This window comes from Scyliorhinus torazame, chromosome 8 (assembly GCF_047496885.1).
Source record: "Scyliorhinus torazame isolate Kashiwa2021f chromosome 8, sScyTor2.1, whole genome shotgun sequence".
Taxonomy (NCBI): Eukaryota; Metazoa; Chordata; class Chondrichthyes; order Carcharhiniformes; family Scyliorhinidae; genus Scyliorhinus; species Scyliorhinus torazame.
In genome coordinates, this window is record NC_092714.1 from 152963374 (window position 1) to 152983075 (window position 19702).

The 19702-nt window shown below is 52.9% G+C and overlaps 1 protein-coding gene and 1 long non-coding RNA gene across 2 annotated transcripts in view; one reads left to right on the forward strand and one right to left on the reverse strand.

The window, feature by feature from the left end:
* Positions 1 to 19702, forward strand: part of vwa8 (von Willebrand factor A domain containing 8) — a 625928-nt gene that overhangs the window by 213328 nt on the left and 392898 nt on the right. Inside the window, exon 13 of the mRNA XM_072514383.1 lies at positions 4985 to 5145. Coding sequence (XP_072370484.1) covers positions 4985 to 5145 — 161 coding nt within the window. The remainder of the gene's footprint in view (positions 1 to 4984; positions 5146 to 19702) is intronic.
* Positions 1 to 19702, reverse strand: part of LOC140428199 (uncharacterized) — a 124759-nt gene that overhangs the window by 91547 nt on the left and 13510 nt on the right. The window lies entirely within an intron of this gene.

A 19702-nucleotide genomic window follows, 5' to 3' on the forward strand; every position in this document is an offset into this window, starting at 1 on the left:
TCCACCATGACTCGGAGACAGCAAATGTTCCAGATAACACAATAGAAAGAAATGTTGCTGTGGAAATTCAACAAGAAGTGGTTCCTGGTGTACCAGGACTTCCAGTGGACTCTACTGCAGGAGAGGGATACTCGTGCACAGATACTCAACCTACTCTTTCGGCAACAAGTTAAGTTAAATTAAGTAAAACATCACCAGAGTTGAATTGCCAGTGGTACTGCGCAGATCAGAGTGTAGTTGCAAAGCTCCTGAAAGGCGAACGCACAATTAAGGCAGTAGTTACATTGTGTGTCTGTCTTTAAGATGGATTAAACTTTAAGGTGGGAGAAGTGTTATAGAGTGTTATTATCATGCATCTTCTTATTTAAATCCAATGCTGATGTCATCAGTAAGTGCTGTGATGTCTTTAGTTGTTGTTACCTATGTATATTCATATTTAACTGCCGCTCTGATTCTTTTCAGATACTGTTGTTTCGATATTTAACTAGGTGCTCCTGTTTTCGAATCCATACTGCTTTTTTGACTTTGTTATTTTTATATATTGGGGAAGATTAACTTTCAATGCGTTTGAACTACCTTCTTGTGGTCAAGTTACCTCAGAGATTTACAGGATCAGGGATGTTATAGTGATTTAACATCCCTGACATGTCCGCCCTTGATGCCCACAAGATAGTAAGGAAAAAAATCAAAGGAATTGAGAAAGCTAAAGTAGATTGAATACAACTGCGCAGTTGGTAGATAGGCTATAATCAAAATATATGACAACATGATTTTTGTCAAAATCCGTTCATTAAGTTTACAGCAGGATTTGAAGGCTGAAGAAGAGTATCTAGGTGACAGTAGAATGGGAGGGGAATATGCTGCAATTTGCCTGTCTGACGGTGTCTAATAGTATGATATTGAGTATCCACCACCTTATTGTGCAATGATGTGGAGATGCCGATGTTGGCCTGGGGTGGGCACAGACTCTGCCAACGTTGTCCACCTCATACGCTGCAGGAAAAGATGTCCCGAAGCGTGGTACATTGACGAGACCATGCAGACGCTGCAACAATGGACATCGCGCGACAATCGCCAGGAAGGGATGTTTCCTACCAGTCGGGGGACACTTAAGCAGTCAACGACATTCAGCCTCTGATCTTCGGGTAAGCGTTCTCCAAGGTGGCCTTCAGGATTCACGACAACGCAGGATCGCCGAGCAGAAACTGATAGCCAAGTTCCACACTCATGAGTACGGCCTCAACCGGGACCTTGGATTCATGTGGCATTACATTCACCCTCACCACCATCTGGCCTGGGCTTGCAAAATCCTGCCAACTGTCCTGGCTTGAGACAATCCACACCTCCTTAATCTATGATTATCCTTCTCTCCATGGCTCTGTCTGGACCTGTAAAGACTTAATTACCTGCAAAGACTCGATTACCTGCAAAGACTCGCATTCCAAGTATTGTCTTGCATCATTGACTATGTCTATACATGTGTTTCTGGAACCCACCTCTTCATTCACCTGAGGAAGGAGCTACGCTCTGAAAGCTAGTGATTCGAAACAAACCTGTTGGACTTTAACCTGGTGTTGTAAGACTTGTTATTGTGCAGTGAGCAAGCAGTAGACATAGACAGACTGATGGAATGGGCGGACATGTGGAGATGAAGTATGTGAATAATTTTGGTATGAAGAACGGGAAGAAGATATATTAAAAAAGGATTGTTTCTAAAGTGGGATACACAAGCAGTGAGACTGAGTGGTAAATGTGCAAAAGTCGTTGAAGGTGACAGACCGGTTGAGAAAGTGGTGAATAGAAAATACAGAATCCTGGGCTTTATGATTCGGTGCATACAGTACACAAAAGCAAGAAATTTGTGATGAACTGGTTCAGCCTCAACTGTAGCAACAAGTTCAGTTCTGGGCTCCGCACTTTAGGAAGTATGCGAAGGCAAAGGGTGCAGAAAAGATTTACAAAATTGGAACCAGAGATGAGGAACTTCAATAATGTGGATAGGTTGGAGAAGCTGGGTCTGTTCCCTTCAGAGCTGAGTAGTTTGAGAGGGGATTTGACAATGGTTTTCAAAATTTTCCATGGTGGAAGAGACACGAAGCGGAGGATAGCAATTTATAGTCAGTAGCAGAAGAAGAACATGCGGAAAAACAACTTTACGAAGAAAATCGATGGGATCTCGGATGCACTACCTGAGACTGTGGTGGAGACAGATGCAGTTGTGGCTTTCATAAGGGAATTGGATCAGTAGCTGAAGAGAAAACAATTGTCGAACTAAGAGATATCGTCTTGCTGCAAGAAACAATGGCCTCCTGTTTTGGATCCATTTTGTAATGTGAATGCAGTATTCTGAATCTGAACAGCAGAGTGTAAGAGCAGGTGAGAATATACCAGAAGCATCTGTGCTCCCAAGTGGAGTTGGCGCCGCCGGAGTGTTGCGACAAAGGGATTTTCACAGTAACTTCATTGCAATGTTCATATAAGCCTACTTGTGATAATAAAGATTATTATTAATTTTATTATCTGGAGTTTCACTTACTGGGTCAAATTCAGATGGATCACATTGATTAATTATCAATGTACGGGTGATTATCAAGTAGCAAAGATTGGATGTTAAGGAAGTTGACTTTTTAGGGCGATGGTAATTCCGTACGTGTTTGGGAGATTGAGGACACAGGCTTTCTGCTCTTTGGTTAAAGTTACTCCGCTTTCAGATTCATATAATTGAGGGAATCCTGCATTGTGAAAAGTACTGTGTATCAGATCAATTGTTAAACTGAATACACAATGGTCTTCAACTGTGTTTTACAATTTGATATAATGTGAGGAGAGGTTTGAAATCGAGAGAAGAGCATCCCAGATGTTTTGTGATGATTTTCAATAAAATATTTTTTTATTGGGCAATAAAATAAACTAGAAGTACTCTTGACTAAGGTGATGGCTACCCACACTACCTCAAACTTTACCCAGTTCCAAACACCTTTATTTTACCACCTTCAGAGTGAATGCTCCCCGAGCATTCCCCAACATCTTATTGATCTTTTAAAACTACAGAAAAATCCAGTCACATTTACCACACCAGGCAGTATTAACTCCTTGCTGTTTGCTTCTGAGGTACAACAAACAAGTGGCATTGTTCGCAAGACAATGGCTTGCTGGAAATCAATTGTCTATTCCTACTATGGCTGAGGGCTAAAGCAACTACTTTTGCACAGGTTTAATCATTTCCTGATGTACAGTTTTTCCCTTTTGATCTTCCCTTAACTGAACCAACCTCTTGCCTTAGGTAAACATCTGTTTGCAGTGTTGCTAAGCTCATCAACATATAAAAAGCACTAGTTCTATTAGCAGAGCCAAACTGCCCCTGCATTAAGCAGATTATATATTCCAATAGTTGTGGAAAAGTTATAACCAGCAGAAAACCTTTCAATTTAATCGATTTCCTTGATATTTTCAGGTCACCCCTATTTTTCCTGATCAGCGTACTTATCAATATTTACTTCTCAACCAACATAAAAACAGATTTTCCAGTTGTTATCATATTTATGATCATGGGATTTTGCTGGGTGCATATTGGTTGTTACAATTTTTACATTACAACAGCGAGTACACTTCAAAGAAGTATTTAATTGACTGTAAAGCACTTTGGGACATTCTCAGAGAGGGAAACATAATATAAATGAATATTCCTTTTTACTTTATGTTTCCACTAGCTTATGTAGCAAAGGCATTGTTCTCAGCAAAGATGAATCTCCACAATCTGATGCAAGTTGCCTTGTTGGGTTTGAATGAATATATAAAATGCACTCCAATTCCATTGCTGATCCCCAGCAGTAGATTCTGCAATTATCCATGTTGTTGCTCAATACTCAGTACTTGATCCTGGGCTGTCCACAAGTTCCACATGATTGCATAAAGGGACCTTCAAGCTCTATGCCTCATCATTCAGTACATTGGGCAATTGAGTTCATCTCAGGGCCACACAGCTGCAAGGAACATGAGTTGCCCAGAAAGGATGGCTTTAGCATTGCTTTTAATGTTATGCTCAGTGAAGAGAGTTCAGGACATCAAGGTGGTTATTTGTGTTGTGTGGCAAGAAAATCGGGGACAGCTTGGTGGCTCAGCAGCAGGTAGCAATAGCCAGCCAATTGTATTCCTCACTGCTACCATCTGGAAGATAGGAATCCCTTGGTTTCCATTACAGTGTCTGGTAAAGTAAATGTTATTGTTGTTTATATTTCACTCCTGCCAATAAGCATTTTTTGACATTCTGTTTGTGGAAGTTCCTCAATTAAGGCTTTGTTCTCATCTAAATTAGTATTAATTAGCATTGTTTATAAAGTGTATGAAAATTGAGTTAATGAACTAGATGGATTAACTACCCTGGGGATGATCTCATCCTTTAATGCACAGACAACCTTTCAATAGCAAACAAGCTTCCCTGACTACAATGTCCCCGAACCATTCGCTCAACCCTGTCACCTTTAATTATTTTGTTAAAAATTAAATAAGCATCTACAAGGGGGAGCCAAGGTCAATATGTGTCACATTGTACACTCTTAAGGGGAAATTTTGCATTTGTGTTGCTTCGTCAAACTTGACCAAGTTCCTCTCATGTGTGAGAAAACTATCAGCCATGATTGGATGGTGGAGCCGATGGGCCGAGTGGGCTAATTCTGCTCCTATGTCTTCTGGTGATAGATGCGTATTATTCAGAGAAGTGGTGGTTAATTAATCCATCTGAAAAATGTCCAAGACTTTGCCCTCATGATTCATAATGATGTGTTCCATGGTGCCTTGGGACCAGTTAGAAGCTTAATCCATTCATAGATCATAGAATTTACAGTGCAGTTTACTAATATTATTAGATCCTGGTGTGTCCTCTTCTTCTTGAGCAGTCCCTTGGCCCAGTGTGGACCATGCTGATCCATCTACCAAACTCAAACTGACCAACATGTTGTGACACTGATTCTTCCCACTATGATAGGACATGACTGCCAGGGATTTAGTTCAGCAGAGATACACTCTTCCTAATGGTGACACAGCTTGGCGACCAGCACCGTTGGTTACTGCTGCCTTAGAAGGAAAGCTCGTTGTCTTGGATGGCATTCATCGTGTCAACCTTGGAACACTGGCAATTCTTCAGAGGTAAAGTAATTTACGAGTGTTTGTTTTTCTCCTTAAATGTCATTTGCAATTGAGTAATTATTTCCACTCACTGGGGACAAGAGCCCTTCTTGAAGTTGTGAAATCCCAGGCTCATTCAAGAAAGTAAACCATGTTCCTACTCTGGACTGCACATTTTATGATATTTGATTTTAATGTTTTGCTATTCAATCATAATTTAAGGTATTGAAGGTGGTACAGTTAGTCGATTGTGCCTCTGCCCCTTCCAGTGGATCTAGCCAATCTAATCCCTGAGGCAAAATAGTAATTGAACATTTATTAAGTACTTTCTATTAGTGTTATTCACAAGTCGTGTGTTTTGAATCTTTGTAGAAATTAAGAACAGATTTTTCTTCAATATTTTACATGGAATTACATTGAGCTTGACAGCAGAGAAACTTTCAGCCAAAAAGATTTGTGCTGAGATTTATGCTCCACCTGAACCTCCTCCCTACTTCATTTTATCCGGCCAACATATCACGGGTATCTGATCAGCATAAAGTGCATCCACATCCCCAAAGTCAGTGTGGACATTAATAGAGATTTTTTTAAAATAACTCATGGCCCAACATTATAGCATACGGATAATGTTTCAGGGTAGATCCAAAATCGGGTCTACAATTTTTGTCTTACTTACATCGGTCAGTTTTCTGTTCACCTCTTGCAGCAGCTTGGATTGATACAGTACATGTAACTCAGGAATAGCATGCTTTAATCAGATAGAAATGGACACTGTGTCAAAGGAGGATATGGTAGGAGGGAGTAACTTAAATCACATTCAGAACAGCAGGTTTTAAGAAGGTCTTAAAGGAGGACACTGAAGTGGAGAGATTTAGTTGGGGAATTCAGCACATAAGGGCTACATGACTGATGGCTTGGTGTCAATGGTGGAGCCATGGGAGGATGGGGCACACATGAAGAGCACAGAGCTCTCAGAAGGTTGTACACCTGGAAGAGGTTACAGAGATAGGGAGGAGTAAAACCGTGGCTGGATTTATCCACATGATGTTAGGGCCAGATCCACTGCAGATTAACTTAGAGGGTTTAAACTAGTATGACAGGGGGTGGGTACCGGAGCAATAGGTCAGAAGGTGATAACATTGAGGGAGAACTAGGGAATAGTATGGCTCTGAGGAAGAGTAGACGGGGAGATATTGCTGAAAACAGCGTGTCTGGTGGCCTGAAGTGCATATGTTTTAATGAAAGAAGTATTACGGGTAAGGCAGATGAACTTAGAGCTTGGATTAGTACTTGGAACTATGATGTAGTTGCCATTACAGAGACCTGGTTGAGGGCAGGACAGGATTGGCAGCTAAACGTTCCAGGATTTAGATGTTTCAGGCGGGATAGAGGGGGATGTAAAAGGGGTGGCGGAGTTGCGCTACTGGTTAGGGAGAATATCACAGCTGTACTACGGGAGGACACCTCAGAGGGCAGCGAGGCTATATGGGTAGAGATCAGGAATAAGAAGGGTACAGTCACAATGTTGGGGGTTTACTACAGGCCTCCCAACAGCCAGCGGGAGATAGAGGAGCATATAGGTAGACAGATTTTGGAAAGGAGTAAAAGCAACAGGGTTGCTGTGATGGGAGACTTCAACTTCCCCAATATTGACTGAGACTCACTTAGTGCTGGGGCTTGGACGGGGCAGACTTGGTAAGGAGCTTCCAGGAGGGCTTCTTAAAACAATATGTAGATAGTCCAACTAGGGAAGGGGCTGTACTGGACCTGGTGTTGGGGAATGAGCCCGGCCAGGTGGTAGAAGTTTCAGTAGGGGTGCATTTCGGGAACAGTGACCACAATTCAGTAAGTTTTAAAGTGCTGGTGGACAAGGATAAGAGTGGTCCTAGGATGAGTTGGGGGAAGGCTAATTATAACAATATTAGACGGAAACTGAAGAACCTAGATTGGGGGCGGATCTTTGAGGGTAAATCAACATCTGACATGTGGGAGGCTTTCAAATGTCAGTTGAAAGGAATTCAGGACCGGCATGTTCCTGTGCGGAAGAAGGATAAATAGGTCAAATTTCGGGAACCTAGGATAACAAGAGATATTGTAGGCCTCGTCAAAAAGATAAAGGAGGCATTTGTCAGGGCTAGAAGGCTGGGAACAGACGAACCTGTGTGGAATATAAGGAAAGTGGGAAGGAACTTAAGCAAGGAGTCAGGAGGGCTAATAGGGGGTCACAAAAAGTAATTGGCAAATAGGGTTAAGGAAAATCCCAAGGCTTTTTACATGTACATAAATAGCAAGAGGGTAGCTAGGGAAAGGGTTGGCCCACTGAAGGATAGGCAAGGGAATCTATGTGTGGAGCCAAAGGAAATGGGCGAGGTACTAAATGAATACTTTGCATCAGTATTCACCAAAGAGAAGGGGATGTTGAGTCTGGAGAAAGGTGTGTAGATAGCCTGGGTCACATTGAGATCCAAAAAGACAAGATGTTGGGCGTCTTGAAAAATATTAAGGTAGATAAGTCCCCAGGGCCTGATGGAATCTACCCCAGAATACTGAAGGAAGCGAGAGAGGAAATTGCTGAGGCCTTGACAGAAATCTTTGTATCCTCACTGTCTTCAGGTGATGTCCTGAAGGACTGGAGAATAGCCAATGTTGTTCCTCTGTTTAAGAAGGGTAGCAAGGATAATCCAGGGAACTACAGGCCGGTGAGCCTTACGTCAGTGGTAGGGAAATTACTGGAGAGAATTCTTCGAGACAGGGTCTACTCCCATTTGGAAGCAAATGGACATATTAGCGAGAGGCAGCACGGTTTTGTGAAGGGGAGGTCGTGTCTCACTAACTTGATAGGGTTTTTCGAGGAGGTCACAAAGATGATTGATTCAGGTAGAGCAGTGGCTGTTGTCTGTATGGACTTCAGTAAGGCCTTTGACAAGGTTCCTCATGGCAGACTGTTTCAAAAGGTGAAGTCACACGGGATCAGGGGTGAGCTGGCAAGATGGATACAGAACTGGCTAGGTCATAGAAGGCAGAGAGTAGCAATGGAAGGTTGCTTTTCTGATTGGAGGGCTGTGACTAGTGGTGTTCCGCAGGGATCAGTGCTGGGACCTTTGCTGTTCGTAGTATATATCAATGATTTGGAGGAAAATGTAACTGGTCTGACGAGTAACTTTGCGGACGACACAAAGGTTGGTGGAATTGCAGATAGCGATGAGGACTGTCAGAGGATACAGCAGGATTTAGATCGTTTGGAGACTTGGGCGGAGAAATGGCAGATGGAGTTTAATCCGGACAAATGTGAGGTAATGCATTTTGGAAGGTCTAATGCAGGTAGGGAATATACAGCAAATGGTAGAACCCTCAAGAGTATTGACAGTCAGAGAGATCTAGGTGTACAGGTCCACAGGTCACTGAAAGGGGTAACAGGTGGAGAAGGTAGTCAAGAAGGCATACGGCATGCTTGCCTTCATTGGCCGGGGCATTGAGTATAAGAATTGGCAAGTCATGTTGCAGCTGTATAGAACCTTAGTTAGGCCACACTTGGAGTATAGTGTTCAATTCTGGTTGCCACACTCCCAGAAGGATGTGGAGGCTATAGAGAGGGTGCAGAAGAGATTTACCAGGATGTTGCCTGGTATGGAGGGCATTAGCTATGAGGAGAGGTTGAATAAACTTGCTTTGTTCTCACAGGAACGACGGAGGTTGAGGGGCGATCTGATAGAGGTCTACAAAATTATGAGGGGCATAGACAGAGTGCATATTCAGAGACTTTTTTCCAGGGTAGAGGGGTCAATTACTAGGGGGCATAGGTTTAAGGTGCGAGGGGCAAGGTTTAGAGGAGATGTACGAGGCAAGTTTTTTTACACAGAGGGTAGTGGGTTCTTGGAACTCGCTGCCGGAGGAGGGGGTGGAAGCAGGGACGATAGTGACATTTAAGGGGCATCTTGACAAATGCATGAATAGGATGGGAATAGAGGGGTACGGACCCAGGAAGTGTAGAAGATTTTAGTTTAGACGGGCAGCACAGTCGGCACAGGCTTGGAGAGCCGAAGGGCCTGTTTCTGTGCTGTACTTTTCTTTGTTCTTTGTTCTTTGACTGATTGAGGGGTGGAAAATTGGAATAATGCTTCTGTGGCTCTTGTAGACCTCAAAATGGCTGGTATCCAGGTGGCATTGTTCGATTGAATAGAATAGGTTGTCAACTTGTGCATTGTGCCATTTATTATCTTTGTTAAGAAATGAAGCTGTGATATTAAGCAGTTCAGAAGAATTTCCTGCTGGAATCTTAGCAGGTGAATGATATTGTTCCATGGGGAAGAGATACAGTGTATCCTAGGTCATGACGACCAAATTACCTGGTAGCGCAAATTATCACCTGAACCAACTAATTAAGCAGCTAACTCTAGCTGTGCATGTTGAGGCTTTAAATGATTTTCACTTAATATTTTCCAGCTTATTTTCAGTTTAATAGAGTTCCTCACAGTCATGTTATCAGTTCAAATCACTGATAAACTCATTCCCTGTGAATGCAAAACAGCAGAAAGCAGAGCGTGACAGTGTTCAGCAAAAGGGAATGTGAGGATTTAAATGTAGTGCGATAATGCTGAGCAAGGTGTCGGGAGGTGAGGTTCTGGGCAGTGTGTTGGGGACTGGGGGGTGGCTGAGAAACGGGGCGGTGTATCAGTGACTGATATCCTGGGCAATATGTCGGGGAGTGAGGTTCTCGGCGGTGTATCTGGGAGTGAGGTTCTGGGCGGTGTGCCTGGGAGTGAGGTTGTGGGCAGTGCGTCGGGGAGTGAGGTTCTGAGCGGTGTGTTGGGGAGTGAGGTTGTGGGCAGTGTGTCGGGGAGTGAGGTTCTGAGCGGTGTGTCTGGGAGTGAGGTTGTGGGCTGTGTGTCGGGGAGTGAGGTTCTGAGCGGTGTGTCTGGGAGTGAGGTTGTGGGCTGTGTGTCTGGGAGTGAGGTTCTGAGCGGTGTGTCGGGGAGTGAGGTTCTGGGCGGTGTGTCGGGGAGTGAGGTTCTGAGCGGTGTGTCTGGGAGTGAGGTTGTGGGCAGTGTGTCTGGGAGTGAGGTTGTGGGCGGTGTGTCGGGGAGTGAGGTTCTGAGCGGTGTGTCTGGGAGTGAGGTTCTGAGCGGTGTGTCTGGGAGTGAGGTTCTGGGCAGTGTGTCGGGGAGTGAGGTTCTGGGCGGTGTGTCGGGGAGTGAGGTCCTGAGCGGTGTGTCTGGGAATGAGGTTCTGGGCGGTGTGTCTGGGAGTGAGGTTCTGGGCGGCGTGTCTGGGAGTGAGGTTCTGGGCGGCGTGTCTGGGAGTGAGGTTCTGGGCGGTGTGTCTGGGAGTGAGGTTCTGGGCGGTGTGTCGGGGAGTGAGGTTCTGGGCGGTGTGTCGGGGAGTGAGGTTCTGGGCGGTGTGCCGGGGAGTGAGGTTCTGAGCGGTGTGTCTGGGAGTGAGGTTCTGAGTGGTGTGTCGGGGAGTGAGGTTCTGGGCTGTGTGTTGGGGAGTGAGGTTCTGGGCGGTGTGCCGGGGAGTGAGGTTCTGAGCGCTGTGTCTGGGAGTGAGGTTCTGAGTGGTGTGTCTGGGAGTGAGGTTGTGGGCGGTATGTCTGGGAGTGAGGTTCTGGGCGGTGTGTCGGGGAGTGAGGTTCTGGGCTGTGTGTCGGGGAGTGAGGTTCTGAGCGGTGTGTCGGGGAGTGAGGTTCTGAGCGGTGTGTCGGGGAGTGAGGTTCTGGGCGGTGTGTCTGGGAGTGAGGTTCTGGGCGGTGTGTCTGGGAGTGAGGTTCTGGACAGTGTGTCTGGGAGTGAGGTTCTGGTGGTGTGTCTGGGAGTGAGGTTAAGGGCGGTGTGTGTGGGAGTGAGGTTCTGGGCAGTTTGTCGGGGATTGAGGTTCTGAGCGGTGTGTCTGGGAGTGAGGTTCTGGGCAGTGTGTCGGGGAGTGAGGTTCTGGGCAGTGTGTCTGGGAGTGAGGTTCTGAGCGGTGTGTCTGGGAATGAGGTTCTGGGCGGTGTGTCTGGGAGTGAGGTTCTGGGCAGTGTGTCGGGGAGTGAGGTTCTGAGCGGTGTGTCTGGGAGTGAGGTTGTGGGCGGTGTGTCGGGGAGTGAGGTTGTGGGCGGTGTGCCTGGGAGTGAGTTTCTGAGCGGTGTGCCGGGGATTGAGGTTCTGGGCAGTGTGTCGGGGAGTGAGGTTCTGAGCGGTGTGTCTGGGAGTGAGGTTCTGGGCGGTGTGTCGGGGAGTGAGGTTCTGAGCGGTGTGTCTGGGAGTGAGGTTGTGGGCGGTGTGTCTGGGAGTGAGGTTGTGGGCGGTGTGTCGGGGAGTGAGGTTGTGGGCGGTGTGTCGGGGAGTGAGATTCTGAGCGGTGTGTCTGGGAGTGAGGTTCTGGGCGGTGTGTCGGGGAGTGAGGTTCTGGGCGGTGTGTCGGGGAGTGAGGTTGTGGGCGGTGTGTCTGGGAGTGAGGTTCTGGGCGGTGTGTCTGGGAGTGAGATTCTGAGCGGTGTGTCTGGGAGTGAGGTTGTGGGCGGTGTGCCTGGGAGTGAGGTTCTGGGCGGTGTGTCGGGGAGTGAGGTTCTGGGCGGTGTGTCGGGGAGTGAGGTTCTAAGCGGTGAGTCGGGGAGTGAGGTTGTGGGCAGTGTGTCGGGGAGTGAGGTTCTGAGCGGTGTGTCTGGGAGTGAGGTTCTGGGCGGTGTGCCTGGGAGTGAGGTTGTGGGCTGTGTGTCGGGGAGTGAGGTACTGAGCGGTGTGTCTGGGAGTGAGGTTGTGGGCGGTGTGCCTGGGAGTGAGGTTCTGGGCGGTGTGTCGGGGAGTGAGGTTCTGGGCGGTGTGTCGGGGAGTGAGGTTCTGGGCGGTGTGTCGGGGAGTGAGGTTCTAAGCGGTGTGTCGGGGAGTGAGGTTGTGGGCGGTGTGCCTGGGTGTGAGGTTCTGGGCGGTGTGTCTGGGAGTGAGGTTCCGGGCTGTGTGTCGGGGAGTGAGGTTCTGGGCGGTGTGCCTGGGTGTGAGGTTCTGGGCGGTGTGTCGGGGAGTGAGGTTGTGGGCGGTGTGTCTGGGAGTGAGGTTCTGGGCGGTGTGTCTGGGAGTGAGATTCTGAGCGGTGTGTCTGGGAGTGAGGTTGTGGGCGGTGTGTCGGGGAGTGAGGTTCTGGGCGGTGTGTCGGGGAGTGAGGTTCTAAGCGGTGTGTCGGGGAGTGAGGTTGTGGGCAGTGTGTCGGGGAGTGAGGTTCTGAGCGGTGTGTCTGGGAGTGAGGTTCTGAGCGGTGTGTCTGGGAGTGAGGTTGTGGGCTGTGTGTCGGGGAGTGAGGTACTGAGCGGTGTGTCTGGGAGTGAGGTTGTGGGCGGTGTGCCTGGGAGTGAGGTTCTGGGCGGTGTGTCGGGGAGTGAGGTTCTAAGCGGTGTGTCGGGGAGTGAGGTTCTGGGCGGTGTGTCGGGGAGTGAGGTTCTGGGCGGTGTGTCGGGGAGTGAGGTTCTAAGCGGTGTGTCGGGGAGTGAGGTTGTGGGCGGTGTGCCTGGGTGTGAGGTTCTGGGCGGTGTGTCTGGGAGTGAGGTTCCGGGCTGTGTGTCGGGGAGTGAGGTTCTGGGCGGTGTGCCTGGGTGTGAGGTTCTGGGCGGTGTGTCGGGGAGTGAGGTTGTGGGCGGTGTGCCTGGGTGTGAGGTTCTGGGCGGTGTGTCGGGGAGTGAGGTACTGGGCGGTGTGCCTGGGTGTGAGGTACTGGGCGGTGTGCCTGGGTGTGAGGTTCTGGGCTGTGTCGGGGAGTGAGGTTCTGGGCAGTGTGTCTGGGAGTGAGGTTCTGGGCAGTGTGTCTGGGAGTGAGGTTCTGAGCGGTGTGTCTGGGAGTGAGGTTGTGGGCGGTGTGTCTGGGAGTGAGGTTGTGGGCGGTGTGTCGGGGAGTGAGGTTCTGGGCGGTGTGTCGGGGAGTGAGGTCCTGAGCGGTGTGTCTGGGAATGAGGTTCTGGGCGGTGTGTCTGGGAGTGAGGTTCTGGGCGGTGTGTCGGGGAGTGAGGTCCTGAGCGGTGTGTCTGGGAATGAGGTTCTGGGCGGTGTGTCTGGGAGTGAGGTTCTGAGCAGTGTGTCGGGGAGTGAGGTTCTGGGCGGTGTGTCGGGGAGTGAGGTTCTGGGCGGTGTGTCGGGGAGTGAGGTCCTGAGCGGTGTGTCTGGGAATGAGGTTCTGGGCGGTGTGTCTGGGAGTGAGGTTCTGGGCGGTGTGTCTGGGAGTGAGGTTCTGGGCGGTGTGTCGGGGAGTGAGGTTCTGGGCGGTGTGTCTTGGAGTGAGGTTGTGGGCGGTGTGTCGGGGAGTGAGGTTCTGGACGGTGTGTCGGGAGTGAGGTTCTGGGCGGTGTGTCGGGAGTGAGTTTCTGAGCGGTGTGTCTGGGAGTGAGGTTCTGGGCAGTGTGTCGGGGAGTGAGGTTCTGAGCGGTGTGTCTGGGAGTGAGGTTCTGAGCGGTGTGTCTGGGAGTGAGGTTGTGGGCTGTGTGTCGGGGAGTGAGGTACTGAGCGGTGTGTCTGGGAGTGAGGTTGTGGGCGGTGTGCCTGGGAGTGAGGTTCTGGGCGGTGTGTCGGGGAGTGAGGTTCTAAGCGGTGTGTCGGGGTGTGAGGTTCTGGGCGGTGTGTCTGGGAGTGAGGTTCTGGGCGGTGTGTCTGGGAGTGAGGTTCTGAGCTGTGTGTCGGGGAGTGAGGTTCTGGGCGGTGTGTTGGGGAGTGAGGTTCTGGGCGGTGTGTCGGGGAGTGAGGTTCTGGGCGGTGTGTCGGGGAGTGAGGTTCTGAGCGGTGTGTCTGGGAGTGAGGTCCTGGGCGGTGTGTCTGGGTGTGAGGTTCTGGGCGGTGTGTCGGGGAGTGAGGTTCTGGGCGGTGTGTCGGGGAGTGAGGTTCTGAGCGGTGTGTCTGGGAGTGAGGTTCTGGGCGGTGTGTCGGGGAGTGAGGTTTTGGGCGGTGTGTCGGGGAGTGAGGTTCTGAGCGGTGTGTCTGGGAGTGAGGTTCTGGACGGTGTGTCGGGGAGTGAGGTTCTGAGCGGTGTGTCTGGGAATGAGGTTCTGGGCGGTGTGTCTGGGAGTGAGGTTCTGGGCGGTGTGTCAGGGAGTGAGGTTCTGAGCGGTGTGTCTGGGAGTGAGGTTGTGGGCGGTGTGCCTGGGAGTGAGGTTCTGGGCGGTGTGCCTGGGAGTGAGGTTGTGGGCGGTGTGTCGGGGAGTGAGGTTCTGGGCGGTGTGTCTGGGAGTGAGGTTCCGGGCTGTGTGTCGGGGAGTGAGGTTCTGGGCGGTGTGCCTGGGTGTGAGGTTCTGGGCGGTGTGTCGGGGAGTGAGGTTGTGGGCGGTGTGTCTGGGAGTGAGGTTCTGGGCGGTGTGTCTGGGAGTGAGATTCTGAGCGGTGTGTCTGGGAGTGAGGTTGTGGGCGGTGTGTCGGGGAGTGAGGTTCTGGGCGGTGTGTCGGGGAGTGAGGTTCTAAGCGGTGTGTCGGGGAGTGAGGTTGTGGGCAGTGTGTCGGGGAGTGAGGTTCTGAGCGGTGTGTCTGGGAGTGAGGTTCTGAGCGGTGTGTCTGGGAGTGAGGTTGTGGGCTGTGTGTCGGGGAGTGAGGTACTGAGCGGTGTGTCTGGGAGTGAGGTTGTGGGCGGTGTGCCTGGGAGTGAGGTTCTGGGCGGTGTGTCGGGGAGTGAGGTTCTAAGCGGTGTGTCGGGGAGTGAGGTTCTGGGCGGTGTGTCGGGGAGTGAGGTTCTGGGCGGTGTGTCGGGGAGTGAGGTTCTAAGCGGTGTGTCGGGGAGTGAGGTTGTGGGCGGTGTGCCTGGGTGTGAGGTTCTGGGCGGTGTGTCTGGGAGTGAGGTTCCGGGCTGTGTGTCGGGGAGTGAGGTTCTGGGCGGTGTGCCTGGGTGTGAGGTTCTGGGCGGTGTGTCGGGGAGTGAGGTTGTGGGCGGTGTGCCTGGGTGTGAGGTTCTGGGCGGTGTGTCGGGGAGTGAGGTACTGGGCGGTGTGCCTGGGTGTGAGGTACTGGGCGGTGTGCCTGGGTGTGAGGTTCTGGGCTGTGTCGGGGAGTGAGGTTCTGGGCAGTGTGTCTGGGAGTGAGGTTCTGGGCAGTGTGTCTGGGAGTGAGGTTCTGAGCGGTGTGTCTGGGAGTGAGGTTGTGGGCGGTGTGTCTGGGAGTGAGGTTGTGGGCGGTGTGTCGGGGAGTGAGGTTCTGGGCGGTGTGTCGGGGAGTGAGGTCCTGAGCGGTGTGTCTGGGAATGAGGTTCTGGGCGGTGTGTCTGGGAGTGAGGTTCTGGGCGGTGTGTCGGGGAGTGAGGTCCTGAGCGGTGTGTCTGGGAATGAGGTTCTGGGCGGTGTGTCTGGGAGTGAGGTTCTGAGCAGTGTGTCGGGGAGTGAGGTTCTGGGCGGTGTGTCGGGGAGTGAGGTTCTGGGCGGTGTGTCGGGGAGTGAGGTCCTGAGCGGTGTGTCTGGGAATGAGGTTCTGGGCGGTGTGTCTGGGAGTGAGGTTCTGGGCGGTGTGTCTGGGAGTGAGGTTCTGGGCGGTGTGTCGGGGAGTGAGGTTCTGGGCGGTGTGTCTTGGAGTGAGGTTGTGGGCGGTGTGTCGGGGAGTGAGGTTCTGGACGGTGTGTCGGGAGTGAGGTTCTGGGCGGTGTGTCGGGAGTGAGTTTCTGAGCGGTGTGTCTGGGAGTGAGGTTCTGGGCAGTGTGTCGGGGAGTGAGGTTCTGAGCGGTGTGTCTGGGAGTGAGGTTCTGAGCGGTGTGTCTGGGAGTGAGGTTGTGGGCTGTGTGTCGGGGAGTGAGGTACTGAGCGGTGTGTCTGGGAGTGAGGTTGTGGGCGGTGTGCCTGGGAGTGAGGTTCTGGGCGGTGTGTCGGGGAGTGAGGTTCTAAGCGGTGTGTCGGGGTGTGAGGTTCTGGGCGGTGTGTCTGGGAGTGAGGTTCTGGGCGGTGTGTCTGGGAGTGAGGTTCTGAGCTGTGTGTCGGGGAGTGAGGTTCTGGGCGGTGTGTCGGGGAGTGAGGTTCTGGGCGGTGTGTCGGGGAGTGAGGTTCTGGGCGGTGTGTCGGGGAGTGAGGTTCTGAGCGGTGTGTCTGGGAGTGAGGTCCTGGGCGGTGTGTCTGGGTGTGAGGTTCTGGGCGGTGTGTCGGGGAGTGAGGTTCTGGGCGGTGTGTCGGGGAGTGAGGTTCTGAGCGGTGTGTCTGGGAGTGAGGTTCTGGGCGGTGTGTCGGGGAGTGAGGTTTTGGGCGGTGTGTCGGGGAGTGAGGTTCTGAGCGGTGTGTCTGGGAGTGAGGTTCTGGACGGTGTGTCGGGGAGTGAGGTTCTGAGCGGTGTGTCTGGGAATGAGGTTCTGGGCGGTGTGTCTGGGAGTGAGGTTCTGGGCGGTGTGTCAGGGAGTGAGGTTCTGAGCAGTGTGTCTGGGAGTGAGGTTGTGGGCGGTGTGCCTGGGAGTGAGGTTCTGGGCGGTGTGCCTGGGAGTGAGGTTGTGGGCGGTGTGTCGGGGAGTGAGGTTCTGGGAGGTGTGTCGGAGAGTGAGGTTCTAAGCGGTGTGTCGGGGAGTGAGGTTGTGGGCGGTGTGCCTGGGTGTGAGGTTCTGGGCGGTGTGTCTGGGAGTGAGGTTCTGGGCTGTGTCGGGGAGTGAGGTTCTGGGCAGTGTGTCTGGGAGTGAGGTTCTGGGCAGTGTGTCTGGGAGTGAGGTTCTGGGCGGTGTGTCTGGGTGTGAGGTCCTGGGCGGTGTGTCTGGGAGTGAGGTTCTGGGCGGTGTGTCTGGGAGTGAGGTTCTGGGCGGTGTGTCTGGGAGTGAGGTTTTGGGCGGTGTGTCTGGGAGTGAGGTTCTGGGCTGTGTCGGGGAGTGAGGTTCTAGGCGGTGTGTCTGGGAGTGAGGTTCTGGGCGGTGTGTCTGGGTGTGAGGTTTTGGGCGGTGTGTCTGGGAGTGAGGTTCTGGGCAGTGTGTCGGGGAGTGAGGTTCTGGGCGGTGTGTCGGGGAGTGAGGTTGTGGGCAGTGTGTCGGGGAGTGAGGTTCTGAGCGGTGTGTCTGGGAGTGAGGTTCTGGGCAGTGTGTCGGGGATTGAGGTTCTGAGCGGTGTGTCTGGGAGTGAGGTTCTGGGCAGTGTGTCGGGGAGTGAGGTTCTGGGCAGTGTGTCGGGGAGTGAGGTTGTGGGCTGTGTGTCGGGGAGTGAGGTTCTGGGCAGTGTGTCGGGGAGTGAGGTTCTGAGCGGTGTGTCTGGGAGTGAGGTTGTGGGCGGTGTGTCGGGGAGTGAGGTTGTGGGCGGTGTGTCGGGGAGTGAGGTTGTGGGCGGTGTGCCTGGGAGTGAGTTTCTGAGCGGTGTGCCGGGGATTGAGGTTCTGGGCAGTGTGTCGGGGAGTGAGGTTCTGAGCGGTGTGTCTGGGAGTGAGGTTCTGGGCGGTGTGTCGGGGAGTGAGGTTCTGAGCGGTGTGTCTGGGAGTGAGGTTGTGGGCGGTGTGTCTGGGAGTGAGGTTGTGGGCGGTGTGTCGGGGAGTGAGGTTGTGGGCGGTGTGTCGGGGAGTGAGATTCTGAGCGGTGTGTCTGGGAGTGAGGTTCTGGGCGGTGTGTCGGGGAGTGAGGTTCTGGGCGGTGTGTCGGGGAGTGAGGTTGTGGGCGGTGTGTCTGGGAGTGAGGTTCTGGGCGGTGTGTCTGGGAGTGAGATTCTGAGCGGTGTGTCTGGGAGTGAGGTTGTGGGCGGTGTGCCTGGGAGTGAGGTTCTGGGCGGTGTGTCTGGGAGTGAGGTTGTGGGCGGTGTGTCGGGGAGTGAGGTTGTGGGCGGCGTGTCTAGGAGTGAGGTTGTGGGCGGTGTGTCGGGGAGTGAGGTCCTGAGCGGTGTGTCTGGGAGTGAGGTTGTGGGCGGTGTGCCTGGGAGTGAGGTTCTGGGCGGTGTGTCGGGGAGTGAGGTTCTGGGCGGTGTGTCGGGGAGTGAGGTTCTAAGCGGTGTGTCGGGGAGTGAGGTTGTGGGCGGTGTGCCTGGGTGTGAGGTTCTGGGCGGTGTGTCTGGGAGTGAGGTTCTGGGCGGTGTGTCTGGGAGCGAGGTTCTGGGCGGTGTGTCTGGGAGTGAGGTTCTGGGCTGTGTCGGGGAGTGAGGTTCTGGGCGGTGTGTCTGGGTGTGAGGTCCTGGGCGGTGTGTCTGGGAGTGAGGTTCTGGGCGGTGTGTCTGGGAGTGAGGTTCTGAGCTGTGTGTCGGGGAGTGAGGTTCTGGGCGGTGTGTCGGGGAGTGAGGTTCTGGGCGGTGTGTCGGGGAGTGAGGTTCTGGGCGGTGTGTCGGGGAGTGAGGTTCTGAGCGGTGTGTCTGGGAGTGAGGTCCTGGGCGGTGTGTCTGGGTGTGAGGTTCTGGGCGGTGTGTCGGGGAGTGAGGTTCTGGGCGGTGTGTCGGGGAGTGAGGTTCTGAGCGGTGTGTCTGGGAGTGAGGTTCTGGGCGGTGTGTCGGGGAGTGAGGTTTTGGGCGGTGTGTCGGGGAGTGAGGTTCTGAGCGGTGTGTCTGGGAGTGAGGTTCTGGACGGTGTGTCGGGGAGTGAGGTTCTGAGCGGTGTGTCTGGGAATGAGGTTCTGGGCGGTGTGTCTGGGAGTGAGGTTCTGGGCGGTGTGTCAGGGAGTGAGGTTCTGAGCAGTGTGTCTGGGAGTGAGGTTGTGGGCGGTGTGCCTGGGAGTGAGGTTCTGGGCGGTGTGCCTGGGAGTGAGGTTGTGGGCGGTGTGTCGGGGAGTGAGGTTCTGGGAGGTGTGTCGGAGAGTGAGGTTCTAAGCGGTGTGTCGGGGAGTGAGGTTGTGGGCGGTGTGCCTGGGTGTGAGGTTCTGGGCGGTGTGTCTGGGAGTGAGGTTCTGGGCTGTGTCGGGGAGTGAGGTTCTGGGCAGTGTGTCTGGGAGTGAGGTTCTGGGCAGTGTGTCTGGGAGTGAGGTTCTGGGCGGTGTGTCTGGGTGTGAGGTCCTGGGCGGTGTGTCTGGGAGTGAGGTTCTGGGCGGTGTGTCTGGGAGTGAGGTTCTGGGCGGTGTGTCTGGGAGTGAGGTTTTGGGCGGTGTGTCTGGGAGTGAGGTTCTGGGCTGTGTCGGGGAGTGAGGTTCTAGGCGGTGTGTCTGGGAGTGAGGTTCTGGGCGGTGTGTCTGGGTGTGAGGTTTTGGGCGGTGTGTCTGGGAGTGAGGTTCTGGGCAGTGTGTCGGGGAGTGAGGTTCTGGGCGGTGTGTCGGGGAGTGAGGTTGTGGGCAGTGTGTCGGGGAGTGAGGTTCTGAGCGGTGTGTCTGGGAGTGAGGTTCTGGGCAGTGTGTCGGGGATTGAGGTTCTGAGCGGTGTGTCTGGGAGTGAGGTTCTGGGCAGTGTGTCGGGGAGTGAGGTTCTGGGCAGTGTGTCGGGGAGTGAGGTTGTGGGCTGTGTGTCGGGGAGTGAGGTTCTGGGCAGTGTGTCGGGGAGTGAGGTTCTGAGCGGTGTGTCTGGGAGTGAGGTTGTGGGCGGTGTGTCGGGGAGTGAGGTTGTGGGCGGTGTGTCGGGGAGTGAGGTTGTGGGCGGTGTGCCTGGGAGTGAGTTTCTGAGCGGTGTGCCGGGGATTGAGGTTCTGGGCAGTGTGTCGGGGAGTGAGGTTCTGAGCGGTGTGTCTGGGAGTGAGGTTCTGGGCGGTGTGTCGGGGAGTGAGGTTCTGAGCGGTGTGTCTGGGAGTGAGGTTGT